At 39.0% G+C, this 25,244-nt stretch overlaps 1 protein-coding gene across 10 annotated transcripts in view; it reads left to right on the top strand.

The window, feature by feature from the left end:
* Positions 1–24,720, top strand: part of NUDT14 (nudix hydrolase 14) — a 51,104-nt gene extending 26,384 nt beyond the window's left edge. For 6 of the 10 annotated variants that reach the window (NM_001006490.3, XM_046941848.1, XM_015287491.4 and 3 more), the window contains 3 exons: positions 11,262–11,326; positions 14,843–15,080; positions 23,156–24,720. In NM_001006490.3, coding sequence (NP_001006490.1) covers positions 11,262–11,326; positions 14,843–15,080; positions 23,156–23,411 — 559 coding nt within the window. In that variant the 3' untranslated portion in view covers positions 23,412–24,720. Of the gene's footprint in view, positions 1–3,555; positions 3,601–5,909; positions 5,978–11,261; positions 11,327–14,842; positions 15,081–23,155 lie in introns of all 10 variants that reach the window. The other 4 variants (XM_046941845.1, XM_046941846.1, XM_046941847.1 and 1 more) reach the window with 2 other exon arrangements.
* Positions 24,721–25,244: the final 524 nt, after the last annotated feature.

Genomic DNA, 25,244 nt, shown 5'->3' with positions numbered 1-25,244 from the left:
ACAACTTTTCCATGGAAAAAGCTTTTCTGAGTTTATTCATGTAAAAATGTAGCAAAGCACTTATGGCAAAAGTAGCTGAAACAGTCAGAGTCATCTTGAGAGATGTATTCTTCCTGTATGTGAAGTAAGTAAGTACAATCATTTGTATTTTCTGAAATTTTTCTGTCAGAATCCTCTGAATCCTTACAGTGAATGTATTTTGTGTGTAGGTTCTTGAGGCGGATATTTGCATCACTTTGGTGGTAGTGACACTTTCTATCAGTATAAAGATTGTGAGCATAAGGCTTCCAGGATGTCTATGAAAATACTGAATTGATGAAAATTTTAAAAAGCCTGTACTGCTTGAGGTTAAGAACAGGAAAGAGAGTAATATTTCATTACTGAACTTTACACTTGCTTTTGGAATTTGCCTGGAAGACTGTTCTGTCTTTGCACTCTGTCTATCCATATGGGCATGTGCTGGGATTTATGATCACAGATACAAAGGCTGAAATGATAATTGATTGCTGGAAATTTAATATATGCCTTGTACTTTCAAGCAAGTGAATCCAGCTTCAAGTCACAGTGCTAAGAAGGGCACGACTTCCAGAAAAATAATTTGTCATTACTTTTGTTTTAACTGATCACTGTGTGATAATGTGTGAGCATATGCAACTAACTGAGCGGGGTAAATATTAAAGGATTGTTTTTCCATGAACTTCTTGAGAACGGTATTTCTGAAGGACTTTTGTGAACATTTTTAAAATAGTTGAGTACATAACTGTATAAAAAGGCTACAGACACATGTCATGCCAGTCATCTCTGGCCACATAACATTTGTTAGCTTCAGATGTACAACAGCTGCCATCCAAACTTATTAGTGATCACTGTTGAACAGCACAATGCCTAATGCTCTTTCACAAGTAAATTCATGGCAACTTCTGAAATCAAAGGTAATAATGTGAACTTTCTGCATAGGAAATCCATGCTTTTATATAATCTCTCTTTGTGAATGGAAAGTCAATTATCATCAAATGGATTAGTCAAGAGTTCCTCGTCAGGTTTTGATAAACTATGTTTTACTGTATCTTTGTAAGATAGCTGTGATGCTAGTTGTAAGGAAAAGTCATTTCCATATGCTGAAGTGTGCAGGGGAATATATACTTAGAGGGCCCTTACAGGTTTAAGGGTCTTAATGAAGGATAAGATATTGAAGAAGGAGTTTCCATGACACACGTGCTGTTGCTCATGATTTCCTAGTGCATAAAGTTAGGAAATGATGGTCTCGTTCAGGAAGATGGTAGGAGTTTCCCATATTTAAGGCACCTTTTTCAAAAGTACTTTTTTCTGAAAGTGCTGTAATACTATTAAATGCTCCATTAAAAAAAAAAAAAAAAAGCCTGTTTATCTAAATTGAACTACGAATTGGAATGCCAGATCTGCAAAATATACATATAAGGGCATTATAAATTTACGTACAATTGATGCGTGCTGTATGACAGTAAACTGAGAGCTTGTGCTCTGGGCTCCTCTGGGACCTCAGTGTTTTTTCTTGTTTTGGATGAGGTCAGCGTAAGCCAATATTCAGTAGATTTTTATCAGAATATATATTTGATACAGGAAAATGTTTAGCAAGAGAGTTGAAGTTATTTCCGTACAAATCTATCCTTTCCAACTGTTCAGATGAACAGCTGATTAAATTTAACAAAGAGGAAAACATGAGGACTGCAGCAGTCATTTCACTGGCCTTAGGTGTGAGTCACCTACTTTAAAAATCTTAAATATATATCAGGAGGGCTCAACACAGTATCATTTATGCATACACAAGCTGGCGTAGCACTAGTGCAAGCTCAAATGGTACATTTTCATATTTTTATTTGATTTTCCCTTTTTTTCCCCCTTCTTTCTTAGTTACCGCAGATCTGAATTTGAGCCCATAGTGCTTTATTTAGTTTGTAATTTATGCTGAACAATTTATGCTTACTCTCAATCCCACTGCACTATTTAAAGAGGGTTTTTTTTTTTTCTCAAAATTATTACTAGTCACTCAATGTTACCATGGCAGACTTTCAAAAATGAGATTGTTAAAAACTAAGTTGCATCATGAGAGGTTCAGGTTGGATATTAGGAAAGATTTCTTCTCGCAAGAAGTGGTCTGTCACTGGTACAGCTGCACAGGGAGGTGGTGGACTCACCATCCGTGGAGGTGTTCAAGAACCGTGGAGATGTGGCACTGAGGAATGTGGGCAGTGGGCATGGTGGGATGGGTTGGCACTTGGATTAGGTGATCTTTTTCAGCCTTAGTGATTCTATGAAAAGTCAGTTGAGTATTGCTCAACCAGACCCAGCTCTGAAGTCAGCTCTAGGATGAAAAGGAGATTGGCTCAGGTGATCCCCAAAAGTCTCTTAGGACCTGAAAATTTCTATGATTTTTTTAATAAGCAAATTAGATGTACTTAATAAATGCTACATTTCTCATCTGATGACTGTCAAAAAACTGTAAACTTGTCAAGAAATCTATCAACTCAAAAGCCACTATTCTGCCTTTAAATAATGCATTCCTTATAGTTCTGGTCCCGGGGACCTGCATTTCAGTTCATGTTTCTTTGACACATACATACAAACGGTACTTTTCCTCCGAATGCTCAACTGATTTATTTCCACGTTATTAAACGCATCTTTAAGAGAATCACACAGAGTGCAAGAGATGAAAATCTAAATGCAGGGTGCTTCCTACACTTGGATCTTTCAAAAGTACTTAGCAGTTGGTGTTGGTGGTCTTTAGGGGAGAGAGTTGTTTGTTTTTTTTTTTTAAAGATCACAGGTATTCAAAACAAATCTCTTGGTCAGGAGGACATTTTACTTCTGCACATTTACAGTGATATTCTGTCAGAAACAGAAATAGACCAAGTATTACAGAATAATCATCGATGTCTGTAACAAAAATCTTGCCTCTAAAACCAGTCTCGCTCTCTGGTTATATTCCCCCGCATCCTAATTTTGCTATATTTAGTACAGTAAGAGCCTGAAATGTAATACTTCAGTTTTACATTCATCTACTCTATAAAGCAATAGACTTAGTTCGTTTCAGGTTTCAGCAGCTCCCCTTAAACGGATTCAAGGCTTTTAAAAGACACAATTTGGGAACAGATGAAGGTCAGTGCGGAGTCATGTGCCTCCTTTTGTGCTTGGAGTAGTAATGTTCAAGAGCAGGAAACTTTTTGTAATCAACAGGAAGAAGGACACCTTTCAGATTGGATATAAAGCAAAATTTTGGCTACTTCTCTATTTAGAACTGTCAAAATGTCTCTCTAAAGTACACTGCATTTAAAAGGGAAAAGAAAATTGAGGAGATTGAACTGCATTGTTAGGTGAGTTCTTCCTAACCCTGACAATGGCATGTGACAAGAAAAATGCACTGGGACCCAAAAGCTTACAACAAAGGTCTGAGGCACATGCACAGTTATACTTTGGTTTAGACTACAAAAGCATGTCACAGGGTCATAGGAATAGTTCCTGACTTGAAAATTCTGAATGGAAAAAAACCTTGCCTTTTCTTTCTCCTCTCTCTAAAAGGAGGGGAAATAATATTGCTGCCTTATGAGATTGGCTTCTTTGAAGGTAAGAGATCAATTCATTTCTCATTTAAAGCAACTTCATTCTTATTTGAAGTGTTGGTTCAGTGAGTAGGCTGTAAGTACTGCAGAGACTGCTGACAAGTAGAGCTTCCCATTGGTTTGCAGGTAAAAGGGAACAGAGGAAACCTGTGTGGTCTCCCGCAGGTTCTTGAGACCCTCAGAACGCCTGGCAGCCCAGCGTGGGAGGAGAAAGGTGCTCTTGGGGTGGGTACCCACAGCCCCATTGCCCACCCCATGGCCGCAGCCCGGGTTGCTGGAGCCAGAGGCAGCCGGCTGCTATTCGGGCCCAGCGACTGCAGCAGCAGTGCTGGAGATACGGTGGAAGCCATGTGCCCTGAGCATGTTGTAGGAGTAGATTAAATTCCTTCTCCTGTTTCATATGCCGGATCGGTTGGGCTTTATGGAAATTTAATCCCGCATGTATTTTTTTGGTTTACGTCCTGGTGTATTATAAGATGCCGTGAAATTTAACTCAGATGCTTCCTTTGCACAAGAATTATCACAGTAGCTTTAGAATGGGTAAAATACAGCCTTTTAGCAGCTTAAGAAAAAATTAATCTTTCTTGGGTGGCGTGCGCCTCTTGTGCGCGGTGATACGTTCTTGTGCTGAAAGCCTCCTCTGTCTTCATAGCATCTCCAGAGTGTCAGTGCTGTGCAATTCTCGTCGTTATCTTCAAAGACAGTAGCGGAGATCATATACCAGATGTAGTTCAACAAACAACAGAAATGATGAAAAGTTTAGGGAAATAATAGCTGAGAGAAAAAGTAATGATGGCTGAGCATGTTTGTGCAGAGGATGGTGCAACTGGAGTGAAAAATTACTGCTTACCAGGAAAATGGAAAGGAATGTTAGGAAGTGGACCAGAACCGTTTTATTTCATCAGTAACCAATGACAGAACAAGAAAGAATGGCACTGTACAGAAAATATTTCTGAATTGAAATGCTAAGAAACTTTTTTTTTTAACAATAGGCATTAAGAAAATCTGGGAAGGCATGTCCTGTAATGCCTGTCACTGGAAGTGCTCAGGTCTAGACCTGGTATCTGTTTATCAAGGATGCTATCAGGATAATGGTATGGTGAGGCAAAAGTAAATGCATTTTATGCTGTAAAGTTATCAGAGAAAAACACAAAATCAGAAGCCAGATTTTCGAGTTCTGAGTTCACCTTTTTAACCATCTGCCATTAAATCACCATCTAGCTTATAAACTCTACCAAATAGGGTAAAATGCCAATAAAATACTTATTCAAGGCATTGATTAAAAATACTTAAATGTGAGCACATACATAAGAGTTTTGGTTGATGAGTCATACATTTCTAAATAGAGGTCTTTGGTGGCCAAATTAGAGACGTCTAGTTCTTACAACTTCAGGAATTTCTCTTTTAAGTATTTTTCAATATTAGTAGTGGACATGTTTGTTTTCTTCTAGTCAGTGAAATCTGCAAGTCTTTGCTTTGCTTCCAAATGGTTTTGACTTAAAATCGCTCTGTCTGAAAGGAGTGCCAGTAGTATTTACATCATCTAGAGACAGTAACATGGGCACTGCCAGCATCTGGGATTGGAACAAGTAATCTCATGAAAATCTTATGAAGAGGAAGTATTTTGTAATTAGAGTGCCTCTGTTTTTTGAATTTTACTTGGAAATATCTCTCTGAAAGGAGGGAGCTATTAAATTGATCATTCTAGAAATAGAGAAAGTAGGTAAAATGTGAATTCTCTATCTGTTTCTCACTAATGGTGGTGAGACTCAACATCTGTTCCTGAGAACATGTTGCCGTTCACTTCATATTTGAATTTTGTATAGCTATGAAATGAAGTTGAATGAAAATGGTTTATCCCTTTCTAGCTTGGGCAGAATGCTTGACATTTTTATTTGGTCTGCTGTCCTTGAATTCTCAAATTGTTTAAAAGCTTTGACTTTTGCCTTTTTGGAAAGAAGTCATACCTCTGCCTTCTAGATAGATCATTTAGTGGTCTTATTATGTGATAGCATTTATAAACAGTGGTTTCACAAATAATTAAGAATTGGAACAAAAGCCCATCAGACTCTGACTTAGTGTATGCTTAATGCCCACAAAGATTTATTTAATTAACCAAGTTAGAATAAAACCTAAATTTATTTATTAAAATATTTTGTTGAAAGAATCCCATTGAGATGCAGTGTTTCATTTCCAAGGGTATCCTGGGATACAGGCCAAGATATGACTCTTGAAGAATGTTATTGAGAGCAATGTGCTTTGATGTCTCATTTATTTTGCAGTTGAATTTACTTTCTATTTTTTCTTTGTTAGATGAAAACAGCCTGCTGTGAGGATTGTTTATTCCAAGCAAGTTGTCCTGCACCTTATTCTTTGCCTGGGTACTAATTGCTACTTTACAATTAGATAGAGATTGTTTTAGAAGTGCACATATATGAATTTGTTAGCACTCCTTAAGTCATTCTTCTGCTACTCTGATGATTAACGAAACATACATGTCTTGCTTTATGGTGCCATGAACAACTTCCTGCTGCACTTCAATTTACTGAAAGCTGCCTTCCTTTTGATTTTTTTCAATGCAACATTAATTTTCCTAAGCACAAGCATCTTGCCACTTTAATCCTGATTTCACTTAGTAATAAATACTTAGATTGTATTGGAGAAAGCATTCGAATTTTATTTGAATACAGAAGTCTTCTAGACATCTCTAATTATCTTTTGCCAAATCCACTTTATCTGTGATTAGTATGAAAGGGTGAATGTTTTTGTCAGGAGCTTATAGCTTTGCTTTTGTAATAGGCTGCATTTTAAGTAGCCAATTGGATCGGTGTTGGCCTTTGAAAAATGTAAAATGCTTTGAAGGAAGACTTAAATAGACCAATAAAGATTGTGCGAGCACACACGTTTAATCTCAGGACTCTCTGCATTATCGTTCAAGCTCTGGGAAACTGAAGGAATTGCACTGGAGAATAATCAAAGGGTACAGCTTTATTACTTGTCTGTTCTGAAAATGGGCTGTTTCCTCTGGCTTAAGACACTGGGTGCTCTAGATTCTCTGATAAAAGAAAGAAGACAGCACTTTAGATAAAATATATTGTAAATTTTCAGGGATGTGCAGCTGTGAAGTGGATGGCCCATCTGATTACAGAAGTAACACAGGATGCAGGCAATTCTTTCTCGTGGTGCCCCAAAATAATTCTGAAATAACTTGAGATGACAAAGGCCTCCCTGAAGGATGAATCCTCCCTTATAGTTATTTTTGATCAGAATCATAAATTACACAGAAAGTGATGGGAAAGATCAGTTTGTCAACTTTATATTCAGAAAACTTAATCCACATAAATTTATTTTTATTCTTAAAGCTATGCTTTAAACAATGGTATCACATCTAAGTTATATTTTTTCTTACTACCTTTCTTTCTTGAATGATTCATGAATCTTCCTATTTGCTCCTTTATGAGGCCATATAAGGAAAAAGTGCTACGTCTGTGTTTCATATTCACATGCTGTCCAACTGAGATGAATACATTTTTTTTTCTAAATACTTCTGTGATTGCACACTATGTTGATTTCCTTCTGATTCTATCAAGGGGATCTGAAGTACCAAATATGATAGTCAAGGGGAGGGACGGATTAAATCAATTAGTTACTTCTATTCCTGCGTACCATTCTTACATTTCCTTTTTTTGTGAATTTTATTTTCATTGTCCATTCTATTTCCACTGTCTTTGAGAATGTCAATTGAATTAGCACGAGTTCCGATAGTGTTGTGAGAGTTTGGCTTCTTTATCTTTTCCTTTCTTTTTCCCATTAATCAAATAGCATTATTTCCTGGAGTCTCCACTATGGAACATCATCATTTCCAAGCAGCACAAAGATTATTATAGATTTTCATCTAATTATGAGATTTTTAGCTTTCAGAAGTAGGTGGAAGTGTCTGGTTAATAGTTGGGAAAGCTCTGGCTTTCAATGTTAATGCCAGTCTTTTTTTAAGTGCTTCATCTTCCTTTATTCACTTTTGATTAGAATTATTTGTGTGACACATACATACAAACATACCACGTTACCCACCTGCACAAGGAGGGTCCTGAGTTCCTCTTAGGATGATTACAGAAAGGTCAATTTCTTTGCCCTTATTACCCCATCAATTACTTAGCATACTGTAGTATTAGTACAAGATTATCTTTTAAAAAGCCTCATCTCCTGCCTTGAGAGTCTCATTTCATTCAGAGAAACACAAGAGAATCTTGTCCTTTTCTTTGCTGTTATTTAACTGGGGTTTATTTATGCATTTACTTATTTACTGGTTTTGTGGATAAGCATTTGTAAAGTAGGCGATAAAGCCACGTGTAGGAATAATGAAGGGCTGAATGAATCTTTGTTTATTAAAGCATTCTAAAAGTTTGTCTCCTGAAAAGCAATTAGTAAGTGTTAGCAGTTGCTTGTGGATTAGCAGTAGCCCAGGTCAACAACTGACAAACCATCAAGATAGAAATTACAAAGCCAATGATTACAAGCTGAAATTGTCTTCCTATCCCCAAAAAGCAACAAGAAGGAAAGTCCATACCTCAGCAAAATCAGAGGAAAAAAGCATGCTTTTAGTTTTAGATCTCAAGATGTACTGGTTCTTGTAGCTTTGGCAAAGCTCATTTACTGGTCTTAATGGCCGGGATGTATTTCAAAAGAATTAACTTTCTGTCTCCCTATATGTGTGTGCGTTTTAAGAAGATGTGGGTTATCATCAGTTCCCTATCTCGGCACTGCTGTGGTCAGACCCCAGGGTTTTTTACATTGCTCCTAGAAGCACCACCTTCCTTTCCCAGCTCTGAGCATGTGAAGCTCTAATGTCTTTTCTCTATCAATGTCTGCTCTGCTGAAATACCATAAAGCATCATTACTGTAAGCTCAATAAATACAGAGCTGTACTAAGCATATGGAAGGAAGAACCTGGAAGAGTTGTTTCGGTCAGTAGCATGCCACAGAGGCATCTTCTAAATTCTTGTGAGGGGTATTTTGAGATATACAGAAAGTATTTAGGTGGATATCACTCTTTTAATTGTAGAAGAGGAACCAGTCACTCCAAAAGTAATGCCTCCTATTTCTTTCTATGGAAAATACGGTAGATACAAAGAGCACAATAACACTATTTGGTAGAGCAAATTCTCAGCTACAAAACACTATGTTTCAGCAGTCAACACCATTATATACGCATTTTTGCCTGTGATGAACAAGAGCTGTGCTCATAAGTATCTGCACCAGTGGAGGTGACCCACTGCTGCTGCTACCAGTGCTGAAACGCACCACCCACTGCCTCACTGTGCTCCCATCCACTGCTTGGTCTCCATAAATGTTCAGGAAGCATTGATGAATGTCAGTGGGTGCCATTGGCTGCCATTTTTTCTGCACAGAGGAATTCAGTTCACCTTTGCTCCATACACACCTCCGTGTCAGATGCCATTCTGTCAGACCGCTCCTCTGCTGCCATCTGTCACCTGTCAACAAAACGTAATGGAATATTGGTGGGAAGGTTCATCCTCTGCTGCCATACCACCAACATCCATCTCTGACATCGTGGTCTGACATAATAGAAGAGGAAGCATTACTTTTGGAGCAGTCCATGCACTTTCCTAATCCTGCAGGCCAGACCAAATGACTGAAACTTATTGCTGCATTAGGGAAATCAGTGAAAGCACTGGTTGTGGGGATCTTCAGTTTAGATCAGTGGAACAGTCTTGCCCTAGCTTTCTGCCATACTCAAATAACTGTCCTGAATACTTCAAGTGGCTTCTCTTAAGTTATACACATGGTAACCTGTGGAAATATTTCATGTTTTATTGTTTCTTGTGGAATAAAAAATACCAAATGGCATTTATAGAGTGACACTCATCTTAAAGTATTTAATTCTGAACTTTCTCCTCTGTGGCTCTTCAACTGACAAGAAATATTAGAACTTGTACGTTGCAGTTTGTTAAAAAATGTAAATTTATGTTCAGAATTGTTTGTCAGTCTCTCAGAAAATTGAAAGTAATTAGATAGAAAGTTCTGCAGATTTGTGCCATCTCTGTACCCTCTCATCTCAAGATGGTGTGAGAAGCAGACAATTGTAATAACTTGCTGCTACTCCTTTCCAGCTTAATTTGATCTTGTTCCTTAATTCTGACAGATTGTTTTTAATTTTCCCATCTGTTCCATAAAAATCTCAAGTGATTGACTCTTAGGAAGAAAGTAATGTCTAATAGCTGAGCCACTTTTAATGAGTTGGTACGATTTATTTAATGAGACGTGCTGAAGAAGGAAAGCCAAAGGAAAAATTGGGCTTGGGGTGGTAGGAGTGAAGAAAGGCAAAGGACAACTGCATCCTTCAGAAGTCCCCACTTCTCCCTTTCCCCTTAGCTCTGGGCTGCTGCTTTCTCCACTTTCAGGCAGTGAGCTCTGTCATGGAATTACAGTCAAACATATATATATATATTTTTTTTTTCAACAGAAGTAATACCTTTTTGCTTTTTGCTCAGTATTTGCTTCCAGCGGCTCCAAAGGCTAAAACCATTGCTTAAAAGCTGCCTACAAATGGCATCACACCATTGATGTGCCGTACGAATCTTTAAGAATAACAACAATGAATATAAATGTTCGCATCTGGACTTCTCTCTTCTGATTTGCTCTTTAAATATTATTGTAATAAGCTTTAATAATATTCTTAATTATCTTCAAATAGCAGTTACTCTCTCAGCTCTATACTTCATTATAAAATCAAATAATGAAAATAAATACACAGCTCTTTTACAGGGAAAGTTGAAAGTTTGACTAAATGCTGCAGATCTGCTGTTGTTAGTATAATCTTTTGTAGAATTCATAGAATAATGAATTAACTTTCCAATTGCATATGGTGGGGCATAACAAATGAGAGTGTGCTGCTATGGTAAGAAGCATAACATACACTTGTTCTGCAGGTTTTGGTGGGCTACCAACTTTTTTTAACTAGTAAAATGTAGGAGTAAATTGACTGGAGATCAGAGCAGGGAGGATCGATTTTCCACGCTTTCTGGGCATCTCGGAATCAGTTTCCCTGTGGCAGGGATTTCAAACAGCCAGGAGGACAGGGGAAAGGTTAAAATCTGACTTTTGAACCGTAGAATGTTGTAGCAGTTAAAAATGCTCCAAATTTAAGCCTGGACAAAGTTGGAATTGAGTGGTGTCCTTTTTTCGACGTCCAGTTGAGCAAATGGTCACAGATCAGAGATGTTCTGTGCTTATACAAAAGTCTGTTTTTAGATAGGGCTGGATTGTGCTTAAAAATCAGATTATTTTAATATGGGCTTTATAGGAGAGAATAAAATGGTCTTGTTTTTATGGTAGTTTTGACTTGTTGCTATCAAATAGATGTGTCACTAGATTGGGTCTTTTTGTTGTTGGGAAGAAGGAATGGATTGGTAGGTTGCTTTATCTGCACAACAGAAGGCAAAAGTGACTAAATTTGGCCTTTGGGAACATGACCCATTATCGATGCCTCTTGATGGATCTTGGTCAAGGATCTTGTTGCATTGTGGTTTAATAACTCTTCTATGTATTTATGTAGCTAAAATGAAATTCACAAGATGTAAGTTCAATAGTGCTGCATGTATCCTTCATAAAGCATTGATCTTGTGTTTTTTCTCCTCTCCCTAGCGTGTCAATCCTGATCTTCAATACTTCCCGGCAGTGCTTTGTAGTGGTGAAGCAGTTCCGCCCAGGTAATCCTCTTCTTTTAGATTTACTTTTGCTCTCTAGCGAAGCAAGCTTTTAAGGGTTTAGCAGTTAAAAGTTGGTGCATCTGTGGTGATAAAATCTTTGTTCTGTATTCCGTTCTTTGTGCAGTAGCCCACCCTTTTCAGCAAGTTGGAATTTCTAACCAAGGAAATTTCCATTACAGATGAAACGAATGATGAGGGTAGCCTCACACCCTGCTTTTGGGATAGCCATTGTCCTCTTCTACGTGACATTTCAAACAGCTCTACGATGCTCGTGCAATAAGTTACTTTTATTTGAAGCTGATTCTTGACCTATCTAGCTGGCAGCTTTTGTTCAGAATTGCAATGGTACTTATTTTTTTTTTTTCAAGTAGCTTGTGTTTTTTTATGTGTTATACACTTGGAACCTGAAAACGTGAGAAAATCAGGACTGTTTATGCCATAGCTTCATCAATACAATGACAGTTTCATTTTATGAAACATTATTAGGAGTGTAAGTTAATACACTGTATTTTCTGACTTCTGAATCAGTTATTTTTATGCAAAGCAGTATTTACTTTTTGGAAGTTAAAAATGAAATGCATATTGTCTGCATCTTAAATTAAAAAATTCACAAGATATTTCACTGACTGTTGCTAAGAAACCATTTCAAGATTGTTTGTGATAGACTTCATTGGAAACTTTCTGGGGTGGTGTCACACTGTCCTTCATTACCAGCAGTGATTGACAGGCTCAGTTTTGTGCCGCACTGGTGTAATAATAGTGTTTATTTCCCATGAAGCACTATATTGATTATTACAAGGAGTTTGTTTATCTGTTTATTAGTAATTCGGTGCCTTTTATTTGCCAGCTGAGTAAAATCACTCATGGAGCTGTCGCTCTCTTTGAGACAGCCTTAAACAGAAGCTGGCATAGATATGTGCTTAATGATGTCCATTATATCATCTCCATGGGGATGTCAGATCTGGCCTTGGGGGCTAGTGGTCAGTCCGACACCCTGTAGCAGCTCAGTCAATACAGCCATGTCCCTCTGTTACTCACAACACTGTAATTTTATTTCCATCAGCTGGTTACTGTCTGCATTGATGCCTGTTTCCCAGAGTAGAAATTAAAGCGAAGGCTTCTGATTGCCTCTCTCAGGATCCCACGGAAGATGATAATACAGCTTTCTTCTTGTGAGCAAACAGCTGCAGCTCAGGCAGCAGGCTCGTCCCCTGCATGTGTGGTGGATGACATATGTGCTTGCCTTGCCTTGGGGTGTGGTGTGCTGATCAGGTTTTCCCATTTAAGTCCGTGCTGTTTCTGAAGGCAGTTGTCCATCTTTGTACATACATCCCCACCACATTCCCTTATGCACCACCAACAGAGGTCTGATGCGGCTGCAAACAGATCATTTTGCAACCTACTGTAGGGAACCTGCTTTAGCAGGGGGTTGGACTTGATGATCCACATAGATCCCTTTCAACCCCTACGATTCTGTGATTTTGAGGGTTAAGCAGCTTATGTGACTGGCCTGAGAGAGGTCAAGGATGGAGGAAGCTTTGTGGTGGTAATGAAGTGGCTTTTTCTGACCAAAGTAATGCAAGCCATCAGAAGATGAGGGAGCAATAGGACACAGCACCAGTGAGTGAGTGACTGCTGGAAGAGGAACTCTGGATTCTAGTATCTGCTCTCTGAGCTTTCCGTGCCTCTGAAGTTAGCAAACAGCCTGCAGTGCAGAATGTCTCAGGCTTCCATCCAAAGAGTGCACCCAAGCCAATAGGTGACAGGCTGATGTTTGATCTGTTACCTTAGGACCTTGGGTGCATCACTTGTGCAGTCAGTTCTCCACCTTCAAGAGAGGTATGAGGGACTCCTCTGGTCCCTGGTACTAGGGCACCTTGGTCTTCTAGGCTTTGCTTCTGTATGAGAGAGGAGTTCAGTCCGAACCTTTTCAAGCCTGGTGGTGACGAGTCCATACTTGATTGAACACTGATTTTTTGACTCTTTAAAGAAATGACTAGTACAGCTTGTTTTCTTCCTTATTGACAGAGAAAAGCTGCTAGTGTGCTAGCATGTTGGCATATCCCAGGGTTTTTCTCTGAGGAGGACTGCTGGATTGTGTCCTTCTAGGAACATAACTTTGATGTACATGGAGCCCAGTTGTGCTGGGGGAGAAGGAGGATGGCAGGTGCCTGCTGGAATGACAGAAGGGGTTTCAGGGATTCAGCAGCCTTACAACAGAGAGTTACTGTAATCACAGTTTCATATTTCCATTCCCACACTCTTACCTATATCCTGGTTTGGTGCCTAAGTCCTTGATTGGAATGTATGCTTTGCTCCATTTTGTATGTAGTGATATTGGGTTCATCTCAGAGAGATCCTGGAGGTAGCTGTCATTTATGGTAATTCATAGCTTTTAAAAGTTTTTGTATTAACAACAGTATGTACACTTCAGGGATTTTTTTTCCTCCTTCTTACTGCGTTTTAAGAAAAAAACAGCTCTACTTCTGCCTATCGACTTAAAAAATGAAGACTTCTTTTCCTTAAATGTTGATATCTCAAGGGCCGAAATGTACCTACTGCAAACAGCTTTGGGCATCTTGAGTTCTGGACAAAGATGAATTTTGGACACACTTCTGCGCCTCATGTTTCTATCCAGACCAATCTGGACAACACCCACAAAGTGCTGATCTCTTGTACAACCCTTCTGAGTTGTCACAAGAAGCCTGACAGAACTGTAGGCACCAATTTCTGGGGTTTAGAAAGTGCTTGAGAAGTCATCGCTGTGGTACCAAACTGATAGTGATCTGGAATTGTCAACAGTGATTTTTTGTGTTTACAAACAGTTTTCACTCAGGCAAAATTTCAGTTGACATCAGTGAGAGGTTTTGCTTAAATGAGGACTAAAATCTGGCACTTTCTTTAGGAGCACATTACAGTGGCAGCTGTTTGTAGATTAATTCAAGAAGTCTTTTTCAAACTCCACACAGGAATCTGTGCAAGGAACTATATGTTCAAAAGGGGATTTTTTTTTTTTTTCAAACAAACGTACATGCTTTTCATACCCTTTCTAAATAACAGCTGAGTTGACAGGCTGAAAGACCCATCACTGTGCACATGGTACATTATGTGCAGCCCAACTTTCCTGCAAAATAACTGCGGAGTTTAAATTAAATCCTGATAGCCACATTGCTTAACGAAGGGAAGCTGTTAGGAGCTTCTGGGGTGTAGACTTCTTGTATGAGCCAGCTTCCTTTTTAATGTGCATGGCCTCATCCCAAATGATAAAGGCACAAATAGAGCTCAAAGACTAAACTTACAGAGGTGGGAGGAGATCCTTTGCTCGCTAAAGTTGTATTTTCTCTGTCATAACTTTAATAGCTAGCACAACCAGATACTTGCTGCTTTCACATGCTCTCGTGATAATAACTTTCTGCCCCAAATTTGTGTCGTCTATATATTTTTTCCTTTGAATACAGATAAACTCAAAGAACCCTCTTATTTCTTTTCCTTATGTGTTTCTTTGGTTGTTTTAAGCTGTTTACATGTGCGAAGTAGAAAGGCAACATCCTCAGCTCTTCCAGAACCAGGACAAGGAGAGTTTCTCCCGCCTGGAAGACCCCTTACCTGCAGTGGTAGGAGTGACTTACGAACTCTGTGCTGGCATCGTAGACAAGCCACATCTTTCTTTAGAAGAAATTGCCTGTGAGGAGATCTTAGAAGAGTGTGGCTATCGTGTTCCCGTTACAAACCTAAAGAAGATCACTTCTTACAGGTAAATAGCAGCAAGTAAAGCACCATGTTTTCTTGCGTCACAGATTTCTGAAGTAGCTTGGATGTGAATTAATGCTACCTGTTCCCATATTTAAGCAATGTGTTGGAGCTGTTAATGAGCTCTTAAGAGCAGTTTGTTACAGTGCTTTACTGGGTCAGTCTTTTTCCACTTCTGATTCTTACTATTCTGATACAAGCTGCACACAGTGGGCTCTGATTTTCTATTCATATGACTTTGCAGAAGCATGAGAACCTTTGCCATTATATTTAGGGCATAATTAATGCTTCTTTGAATGGAATGGTAATTAGTGTCATCTATGAAGAGTTTGATGGTTTAATGGTGAAGGGTTTTTACGTGACATTTGTTGCAGCATTTTAAATGACTATTGAAATAGATTCTAATGTGTAAGAAGAAAAATACAAAATGTGAGTTGTTTCAAGAAAAAGAAAAGAAAAGCTCAGGAGAAACTCTGCACACCACTCTAATCCCATTGTATCTCCTTCCCACCTTTTAGTATCCAAAACGTATGTATGTTTGTATTTTACAGAGAATGCTGCAGGTTTTTTCTTTTCTTCATTTTGCTTGACATCTCCATTGAACCAGGCCTTGTCGTTGGTTTTTAATTTGGGAATTGAATACAAATCCACAGCTGTCAATCCTGGCAAATGTTATTTCCTGCTGGATTAAGAAGCAGTGCTTCTGTTGAGGGGAGGGGTTGAATCACAGAAGCTGCCTCCTACAACTCCTTGACACTAAACCAAGGGTTGTTCTGCTGGAAGAAACAGTGCCTTCCAGATTTATGAGAAAAAAAACCTGTCCAACTGCATGTTAGGTTACACTGGTGGGCTGTACCATACAGATGTATACACTTGCATACACACCCACAAAGTAGGAAGAGTAGAGTATAATTTCTGTAGATGTCAATGTAGAAGTTTGGCTCAGTAACAGTTTTCATCCCGCTAAAATGACATATATTTCTGGTTGTTAAATGCCCTTTTCTTTTACATGTTGTTGTGAGGTTTTTCTGTTTGTTTTTAATTGCAGTCTGACTTGCAAGGAGATTATACAATGGGAGTTTTCTGTGTTGAGACTCAGCAAAGGATGCTTATTTACTATGTTAATCCCCCAGTCTTGCTTTGTGTATGTGGGCACAGCTTTCTGCCCATGGAGATCCATGCTAAAGTCAAAAAATCCTGTATAGTATTGACTTTTTCAGATTCATATAAAAGGCTGAAGCATCACAGATGATATTTTTACAGTTTCTTTGTTTGACTTACTGTGTTGTGTATTAAAATTTGATTCTAAATGTTACGATCTTGCTGTTAGCAGTGTCCTGTTACTCTTCCTTTAGCCAGGCTGGTGTATCTCTTTGATCCTTGAGCATTTGATGCAAAGACAAAAAGTAATTGGTCCCTCTAGGCTCTGCTAAGGACATTCTTTTTTTCTGTAATAGCTATATTATACATTAGAATTTCAGGGCTTTTTCTAAGTGTAACAGATTTTTTCCAAATGGTTCATTGCTTTGTGCTGCAACCGTCAATATAAAGAGATTAACATAAAGTGTTACATGAGTGTACATGCATGCCATTAATAGTTATGTCATACAATTCTTTTATTATTTGTCACCCCAACGATCCGTGTAATAGTTGCTCTATATTATTAATTGATCCATTCCAGCAGTTCAGAGAGAAGACTTGACAAATGGAATCAGAAGGAATTTTGGGAGGATCTCCTGTTCCAAAGAACAGGCTCAGCTGGATTTATGTCATTTCTAACAAGCATGCATCTGTGCTTTCTCTAAAATGACATCATTTCATAGCCTTTCCAAGTATTCTGTCCAAAGTGTCCTTATTATAAGCAAGGTTTTCCTGCTATCTGGTCTCATTTTCCTGTTCTTCATTTCCAGGCTGTGATTTATTACCCTCTTCCCAGCAGACATGACATACATCTGCACCTTCCGTGTATTTGCTTGAACATGTCTCCTCTTGATTTTATTTTTGTCTATGCAAAGCTATCTTAGTTGATTTTACCTTTCTCTTCAGACAGTGTTTTCTCAATGTCTGATCATTCTTTCTGCTGTCCTCTGCCTTCTTTCCATCGGATCTCCATCTTTCTTAAGTGGAGCCTGAAGTGGAGCACAGTATTTGAATATGAAAATCTTAAAACAAAATATTGAACTATATTAAATGGAGGACCATGCCCAGCAGAATCCTATTTGGTGTGCCTTTATTTTGACAGTGATGCTCACTCCATGAGTGCCGTGTTCATACTGGTTTTGCACCAAATTCAAGTTCCTCAATTTCCCACTGTACTGTGATTTCCTAACTTCTTAATAAACTAGTCACATGAGATGGAATCTAAAGCTTTAATAAATTGAAGTTACATTGGTTTTGCTGCAGTTCCTATCCACCAGACCTATTATCCTATTATAACTGAAATTGTTTGTACGTGACGCATTCTTTACAAATCTGTTAGCTGTTGGCTCTTTCCTTGATGCAAACAAGGCCACATTAAAAATATTTATAGAAATATTATTCAGAATTACTAATTCTGCTATATTTTTGTAGATGAAAGCTCAGGATTCTATGTACAGTGAGAGGACTTTCATGCAAGCAAAGGCTTATATGATCCACCCTTTGGCCTGAAAGGAAGGAGTTGTCTTACATGCTTCATGTCACCCATTCCTAGTATCATGGTAAAGAGAATGAAATTGCCTAACTTGAATAAAGACAGATCTGACAGAAGAATATGGAAAGCAGAAGACGCATCAAATGTAAAGGGAGAATCAGGTTTTGCTAGAGAGGTAAACACAGTTCTGTGGCTGATGGGTTGAGAAGGGGAGGGACGTGGACAGTGTGTGGTGAGAACTCAGAGTAGGGGTTGAAGTGGAATAGGAGTAGCCTCATTTCACCATTACAGCAAGTTTGTTTTCTGTTCCATCAGCAGCTAATTCACTCTTGCAGGCTTCATTTTCCATTGTGAATGTTTTGACACATAGTATTGTGCTGAGTTCTAGGCTGCTGTGTGTGTGGCCTTAGTGGAAAATGGCATGGATGCAGTGGGTGTAAAGGAACCATTTAGACCAGCAGTAAAATGAAGATCATGCAGCAGTGGGATTGTAAACTGGGGCTTCTTGAAAACCGTTGTCAGTGAAACTGTTAATCTGTGAGATTTCTTCCCACTTTGTTTTCCTAAATGCAAGATTTCAGAGGGGGAACGAGCCTTTCTCATATATTAGATGAAACATTTTCTTTCTGTCATTGAATCCCAGCAGCTTTCAGTTTGAATCCCATGTGGAATTAAGCTTTTAGTTTCATAGCTTGAGGTACTATCTTCCTTGAGACTTGTTTCTTTACAAGAGTGAGGCAAAGAAATGTTTTGTTGTTACTAAATATGTTGTCATAAATGTTGTCATTGCATCTTATAGTATTTTCTTCTAGTTCTTGAAATGTTTGGTTGTCTTGAAGAATATTTGTAAACTTCAGTAGTATGTCATTCCATCAGGAGAAAGGCTACTTATAGCTTCTCATTCAACTTCTTTCCCCTTTATTCCATCTTTAGTTACTCACGGAGGTTGGAGAGAATATAAATTGGGTACAATGGGTCCTGCAGGTTCTCAGCCCTCTAAAATGCTCAGATGGATTAGTTTAAGGGCTTACCTATATTAATAATGGTACTTGCTTTAATCTTTCTACATTTGAAACTTTTCCAAAAGCATACAACAAAGAGGAGTATTCATAGAATTAATATTGGATGTTCCAATTGCTGTGCCATGGCTATTAGTCGCTGTGCAGTGAGGTAGAAATGGTTTGTATTCACAGGTTATTATGTAGAAAGAGTAACGGCCTCGAAAATGTTGGAGTGCATTATAATTAGGAAGATCACCTGCTAGTACACCTGTTGGGTGATGGCATAATGTAATATAATTTTATGTTAATTACTTCTCTGCTTTTCTCCTGCACCTGCTGCTTATAAAGTCAGAATTGTGCAAAGGTCTTAAGAAGTGACAATAGGAGCTGCACGTCGTTGTGCATCAGTGTACATGTTGTGTGCCTAAGTCGGTCTTGATTTCAGCATGGATAACAGAGATTTCTGTCATTTATCTGTAAACATGAGTTGCATATTCATTGTATATCCAAATCCTGCATCCAGGTTACTTCCATGTTAGAAAAGTTTATATTGCATTTAGAGATTTCACATTAACTATGCCAGATAAAATGTAAATTTCTGTGCTAATATGAACAGATGAGTGTTGTTTCTTCATATAATTATATTACTAAATACTAAAAGATGAGAGAGTTAGCTATTAATTACTGTCTATCAGAAATCTGAGTTTAACTAGGAAGTTAATTAGTTGATAGTAAGTTGGCTAATAAGTTAATCTCAATTAAGTTATTTGTTCCTCACATTTCAACAGTACCTGGACATGAGAGAAGGAGAAAGCTTATCTTAAGTGTGTGCTTTGAATTCTGACCTGCTTACAAATGTTGAGGTGTGCATATGTGTACACGTTTGAAGCAGAAGCTCCCTATTCCTGAGCATAGGCACTCACACGAGGTGGACTCAATCACATTTGTAGCTTTTAGGAACTACTTAACATTTTTGTTGAAGTACTAAGATTCTGCTAGCCAATTGCAATCAAAATACATTACCTATCTTCATGCTTATGAACTCAGACTTGGTGAGTGAGAAGTTCCACTTTGTGAGCTCGCTTTCATGTGCTGTGTATTTCCTCATACATTTGACAGAAGGGAAGAGGTAAAGAAAGGCTTTGTGAGAGCTGCTATTGCCATGCTTCAGGAACTGCTTGGAGTGACAGTCTCTGTATTGCAGCCTTGTGCCACCCCTGTGCAGGAGGGTAGGAGAAGCACTTTGCAGTAATGCTGCAGAAGCTGGGTCTGTGCTGTGCTGATGCCTGCCAAGTGTTGCTCACAGGTCTGAAGGAATAGCGTGGTTTGAATACAATGCTTGGGCATTTTATTTGGAGTGAAATGTGGGACAGCAGTGTGCAGTCTTGTTTTGATGTAGTCAACTGAGGCTGAAGTCATTGTTATGATGAGAACCATACCACTTTGGTATCCTTACTTTGACATGCTTACATTCTTAGACTTGCTGTTGCCAATGGTGGTGGGGGTTTCTAATAATCTCTGAAGCAGTGCTTATGGTTTAGTGCTAAGAGACTTTTAAAAGTCTCTCTCTTGAAGGTAAAGTTTGTGAGCTTAAGCCCTACTGATTTAACAGAGACTTTGTCAGCCATGTAGCTGCTAATTGAAGTAACTATAAACTCAGAATATCCTTCTGAGAAAGAGACCGGGGAAGCATAGCTGCATTTTGTATAGATCGTTTGCATTTGTCCCACATTGGTAAATGAGAGTCAGGCACCATGCAGACACATCAAAATCCATCTGGAACAGTGAGCTAGGTCAAGCCAGGCGTAATAGGTCTGGGTCAGTATGAGCCACGCCATGCCTGGTCTGAGCAGCTCGGGGCTAAACCTACAGAATGAGGCTGAAGCTTGAAGGGCCAGTGCTGTGAGTTCAGACCCTGCTTGCCCTCCCCCAAAACTGCATCTCTCTTGTGTTAGAAGGGGAGACACCTTTGTCAAGGGGGTGGTTTTCCCATCACTGGCAGTTTGGGTGTGCTGACCCCTGTGATTTTCACAGATGCAGAGCTAATGAATGTAGTTGTAATCTGTTAATAGGTAACTCATTTTAGACCAAAAGCATTTTATTTGTAGTGTGAAATAGTACAGAAAGGAGAAACATATGTCGCAGACTCAGGATAGAGAAAGAAGGTAGCAGAAAAGGGAATATAACCACAAATAAAGGCACGCCAAAGTTCCTTAAACAAAGTGCTCAGAAAATAACTGTGGGAAAGCATAAGGAGTTTCTAGGAACAGATAAACCTAAAAGCACACCGAAAGCAAGATTGTAGCCTCTATAGCAGTCACTTGCCTTTTGCCTCTCCCCTCTTTTCCTCCTTCTGCCCCCAAATCAGTGAAATGTGTACACATTTTCCAAGGTTTATGTTAAAGCACTTTATTATTTCATCCAGGTGGAGGCTTGGGTTGGCTTCAAAGCAACAGACCTGCAGGATTTTCATTTATATAAGAAAACAAAGGTACTAAAAAATGGATCAGCATTAGCACTGATATTTTTACAGTTTTCTAAGGACAGGCATAATACAGGAATATCTAAGAGTCTGGAAATGTGAAAGCAGTAGGCAATACTGGAGAGTGTTTAATTTAGTAAAGGGCATTCCAGATAGCTCCATGCAAAAACGATCAAGTGACAAAGTGAGAGCCTTTAGAGAAAGAAATAGTAAATAAAAAAATATGTATTATCTTCTTTTATGAATTACAATATCTTGCATATGTTCCTGTGTCTTACGGAAGACACTGAAATAGTCATGGAGTTAGGCAATAAGTCAGTGAATGTGTACATAAATAACACAACGTGCTTAGTCACCAAAGTCACCCAGCTAAATAGTGAGGAGATCTTAAGCAGTCTTCACGTGTTTATTATACTACTACAGGAACAACTGCAGAACAAGTGTCACTGTACAGAGAGAGCAGCAGACCTGGCTCTGTAGGTGGTTAGGGAAAATCCTTTCTGCCTTCTCATTGCAGAAAAGAAGAAGGAAAAGAGAAAAAAAGAAGAAAAAAAAAAAGAACAAAGAATGAAGTGTTTCATCATTACAGTGACCGAAATCACATAGCAGCCTTCATTCTGAGTCCTTGGAAGTGTGCAAGATGCCTAAGTGTCTTTATCACTTCTTAGGGATGGAGGAATGATTCTGCAGGGGTGAAATGCCTTGCCCAAAGTCACAGAGTACTTCTGTAGTGGTCTTAGGAAAATAATTCACTTTTTCACTCCCTATTCTGTGTTTAGAAAAGGAGGTGTATATTGATGTAAGAAACCAGTTTCAGTAATCACTGTTAATTGTCCAAACAAGATAATTGTCATTGTTCTTAGAAAACTGAGACAGCTAATGGATTCCTGCCATAGGGTGTCATTTATGTAAGGTTAGCTTGGAGACTGGCAGGACCAGTGACTGAGTAGGTGTGGATATGCACTCTAAGATCATAACACTGCTACAAATCTTGGAATCCTTTGTGTGTATAAGAAAACAGAGGCTAATTTTTCAGCTTTCCCTAAGGCCCAATTCATAGCTTCAGTGAACTCTGGATCCAGCTTCAATCTGTAAAGTCACTTGTAATCATATGAAATGACAAAGTTGCAATTACAATGTGAATATTTTCTTGGAAGGGCTAAATGAGTGGATTATGTACTAATCCCTTATTTAAAAATATCTAAATGAAATAGTCTCAAGGAAATAGAGGATTAACAAATAAGAAGTATAATGCACAGCAAGCGGTCTAGCTGAAGAAAGATGATATAATCTAAAATATCCTCAACTAAATCCACTGTAACAAATTTAGTGGGAAGACTGAATTACTTCAGATACAATTGGGCTTACAGTGGTCCATTTGGGTCAAGGCTAAAGTTCAGGAAGGATAGAGAAAGACTTTCAAGCTGCCTTTCTATTGTACTTCTCCAGTCCATGAACAGAGGACTCCAGCTGTGAATGGACCTAATCTTCTTAAGAGTGAAAAATCTAAATATTTGTGTAAAAACAAGTAAGCAAATGTAGCGTAATAGCATACAGATACACTGAGGAGCTTCACTCTGTTGTTTGTAGATCTCTGTGGGTCATGGTGCAGTCCTGTTCTCACCAAGATTAATTGAAAGAACTTCTGTTGACTTCAGTATATGTAGAACAACTGTTCACCAATTAAGAAAATGTTTTTTATCTTCCCTCACACTAATGCTTCCCCCAAAGTCGCAGAATATATTTGAAGATGGAACTACTTAATATGCAACTGTATTCAAAACTGATGGTATTTTGACATGAAAGTTGTATTCAATTTCCATATTAACAAATTGCTTTTGAAAGCTCTAAATGACAGTGACAGAGAGTCGGGACGTGTTCTGGCATTGCTTAGGGACCCAAGTTAAGGATTCAGGTCTCCAGATACCGCTTTTTGTCTAAAAGTTTCCTTTGCTTTTTTCCAGGTCTGGAGTAGGTGTGACAGGTTCCAGGCAGACGTTGTTTTATGCAGAAGTAACAGACCAGATGAAAACAAGTGGAGGAGGTGGCCAACCCGAGGAAGGAGAGCTGATTGAAGTTGTAGAAATACCTTTAGAAGACTCCATGAAGTTTGCTTATGATGAGACACTTCCGAAGACAATGGGTGTCATCTTCAGCTTCACGTGGTTCCAAAATAACATAGCACCCAAGCTACCAAAAAGTAATATCAAAGCACCCTGATTTCAAGAGAAGATCTGCTGGTTCTGTAGGCACAGGAAAATGCAAGTCTGCCTGCCTTCATCAACTCACCTTGCTACAGTTTTCAAATCACTCTCGGTATAAATTTGGAATTAAAATCTGAAGTAAAGTCTGAAGTAATCCATCATTAGCAAAAATCTGATGAGCTGCACTGGGGCCAATATTTGTCTCTGGGAGTCAAGTATTAATTCTCAGTCAAAGGCTAAGGAAATGTGCCTGGTGCTCCTTTTTCATGGCACTGCTCTACCACTGTTTTGAAGAGATGCTCAGGGCCACGGTGCAGCTGCTATGCCAGCCTGTTGCTGTTGGCTGTACATACTGGCAGCTGTGTATTCACTGGAGCTCTCAGAGCTGTTTGTCCTAATATTTTGGGGAAGGCAGCACAGCTTCGTAGTGACAGATATCCTAACTATGTTGTTGAGTTCTGCACAGCTTTCAGGGAACAGCTTTCTCTGTGTAGCTCCTGTACCAGAGAAAATGCTTGCATTTCTGAACATGCAGACCTTTATTTCATAAGCAAACATGTCTGTAAATCCTTTTGCTAACATGTCATTCTGACAATAGACCAGCTGTAAGGCTGCTTACTTCTGTTTGCTCCCAGCAGAACGCTGAGCAGCAGTGGTGGGGGTGAGTGATGGGGGGTTTCTAGGGGAACACATGTTTCTTTGTTTGTTTTATGGATAGTACTTGCTTAATTAGATCAAACTTTGTCCTCTGGAGTAGGACCTGAGAGGCCAAATTCTTCTCATTTGACTCCAAGGTAACTAACACAAGTGATTTCTCTGTGGTCTCAGATTCCTTATCACCAAAATGGGAAGAGTGGGAGTTCCCCCTCTGATAACGTTCCTTGAAACCTAGCAGTCAGAAGTGCTTTAATGAGAGACTTTATCATCATTTGTGCAGTTTACACTGAAGGCCATGCAGCTTGCACAGACATACTGAGCAGCACAATTTGATTTAATAAAGTGGTCTAATTGAAATGTATATTATTCTGCCAGCATGATTTAGATGTGTACTGTTTGTCACGTGAAACTGTTAATAGCATGAATGAGAGAGAATCAAGTCAGGACATTTAATTACAGAGTTGTTTATGTTATTCACTGAGTTAGTGTTAATTAAGACGTCTGCATTATCTGTACTTGTAGGGCTGTGGAGGTATGAAGTATTTTTAGAAGACGAGTAGTGGGAATGTGCAAACTTTCACATAGCAGCTGGAATAAATGCGGTAGGGAAATGATTTGAAATTGCTGCAGATCTAAAAAGGTGCTTAATAAATTAATATAAATAAGAAGCCTTTAAAGCTGGTGCTCTCCTCTTGTGCTGAAGGGAGGAAAGCTCATTGAAAAGCAACTGGAGAGAGCGGTGGCAACCTGTGGAGTTGGGCACCTCTCATGAGAGTTCAGCACAGTTGCATTGAGCTGTTCCTGGTCTGTGGACAGTCGAGGGCCGAGTAGTCATGACAAGTAAATAAATTTTGTCTGTCTGATGTATTTACATTGGAAGTTGTTTTAGGGCACAGTCTCCATTGTTGTGCATCACTACAGTACTTCGTATGCATCCTATTGCTGCTGAGGCCTTCAGAACTGAATAAAATATCGGTTACTGATAGTGCCTTGCCTCTCCAGGAGTGTCGGTGTTGGGAGAGGACTGAGGGCAGTGCCAGACTTCCCAAATCTCACCCACACTGCTGCTGCAGTGAGCAGGAGGCTGCTTAGTCCGTCCCTCCCCTGGACGCGGTCCATTGGACAGAGTTTAAAGTACGTTCATCCTTTTCCTTCTTCCCTGTTAATTTTGGTGGTGATCTTTATGAGTAAT

This window comes from Gallus gallus, chromosome 5 (genome assembly GCF_016699485.2).
Source record: "Gallus gallus isolate bGalGal1 chromosome 5, bGalGal1.mat.broiler.GRCg7b, whole genome shotgun sequence".
In the NCBI taxonomy this organism is placed as follows: domain Eukaryota; kingdom Metazoa; phylum Chordata; class Aves; order Galliformes; family Phasianidae; genus Gallus; species Gallus gallus.
Note: the sequence above shows the minus strand (reverse complement) of the source record. Positions and strands in the feature narration are given on the sequence as shown.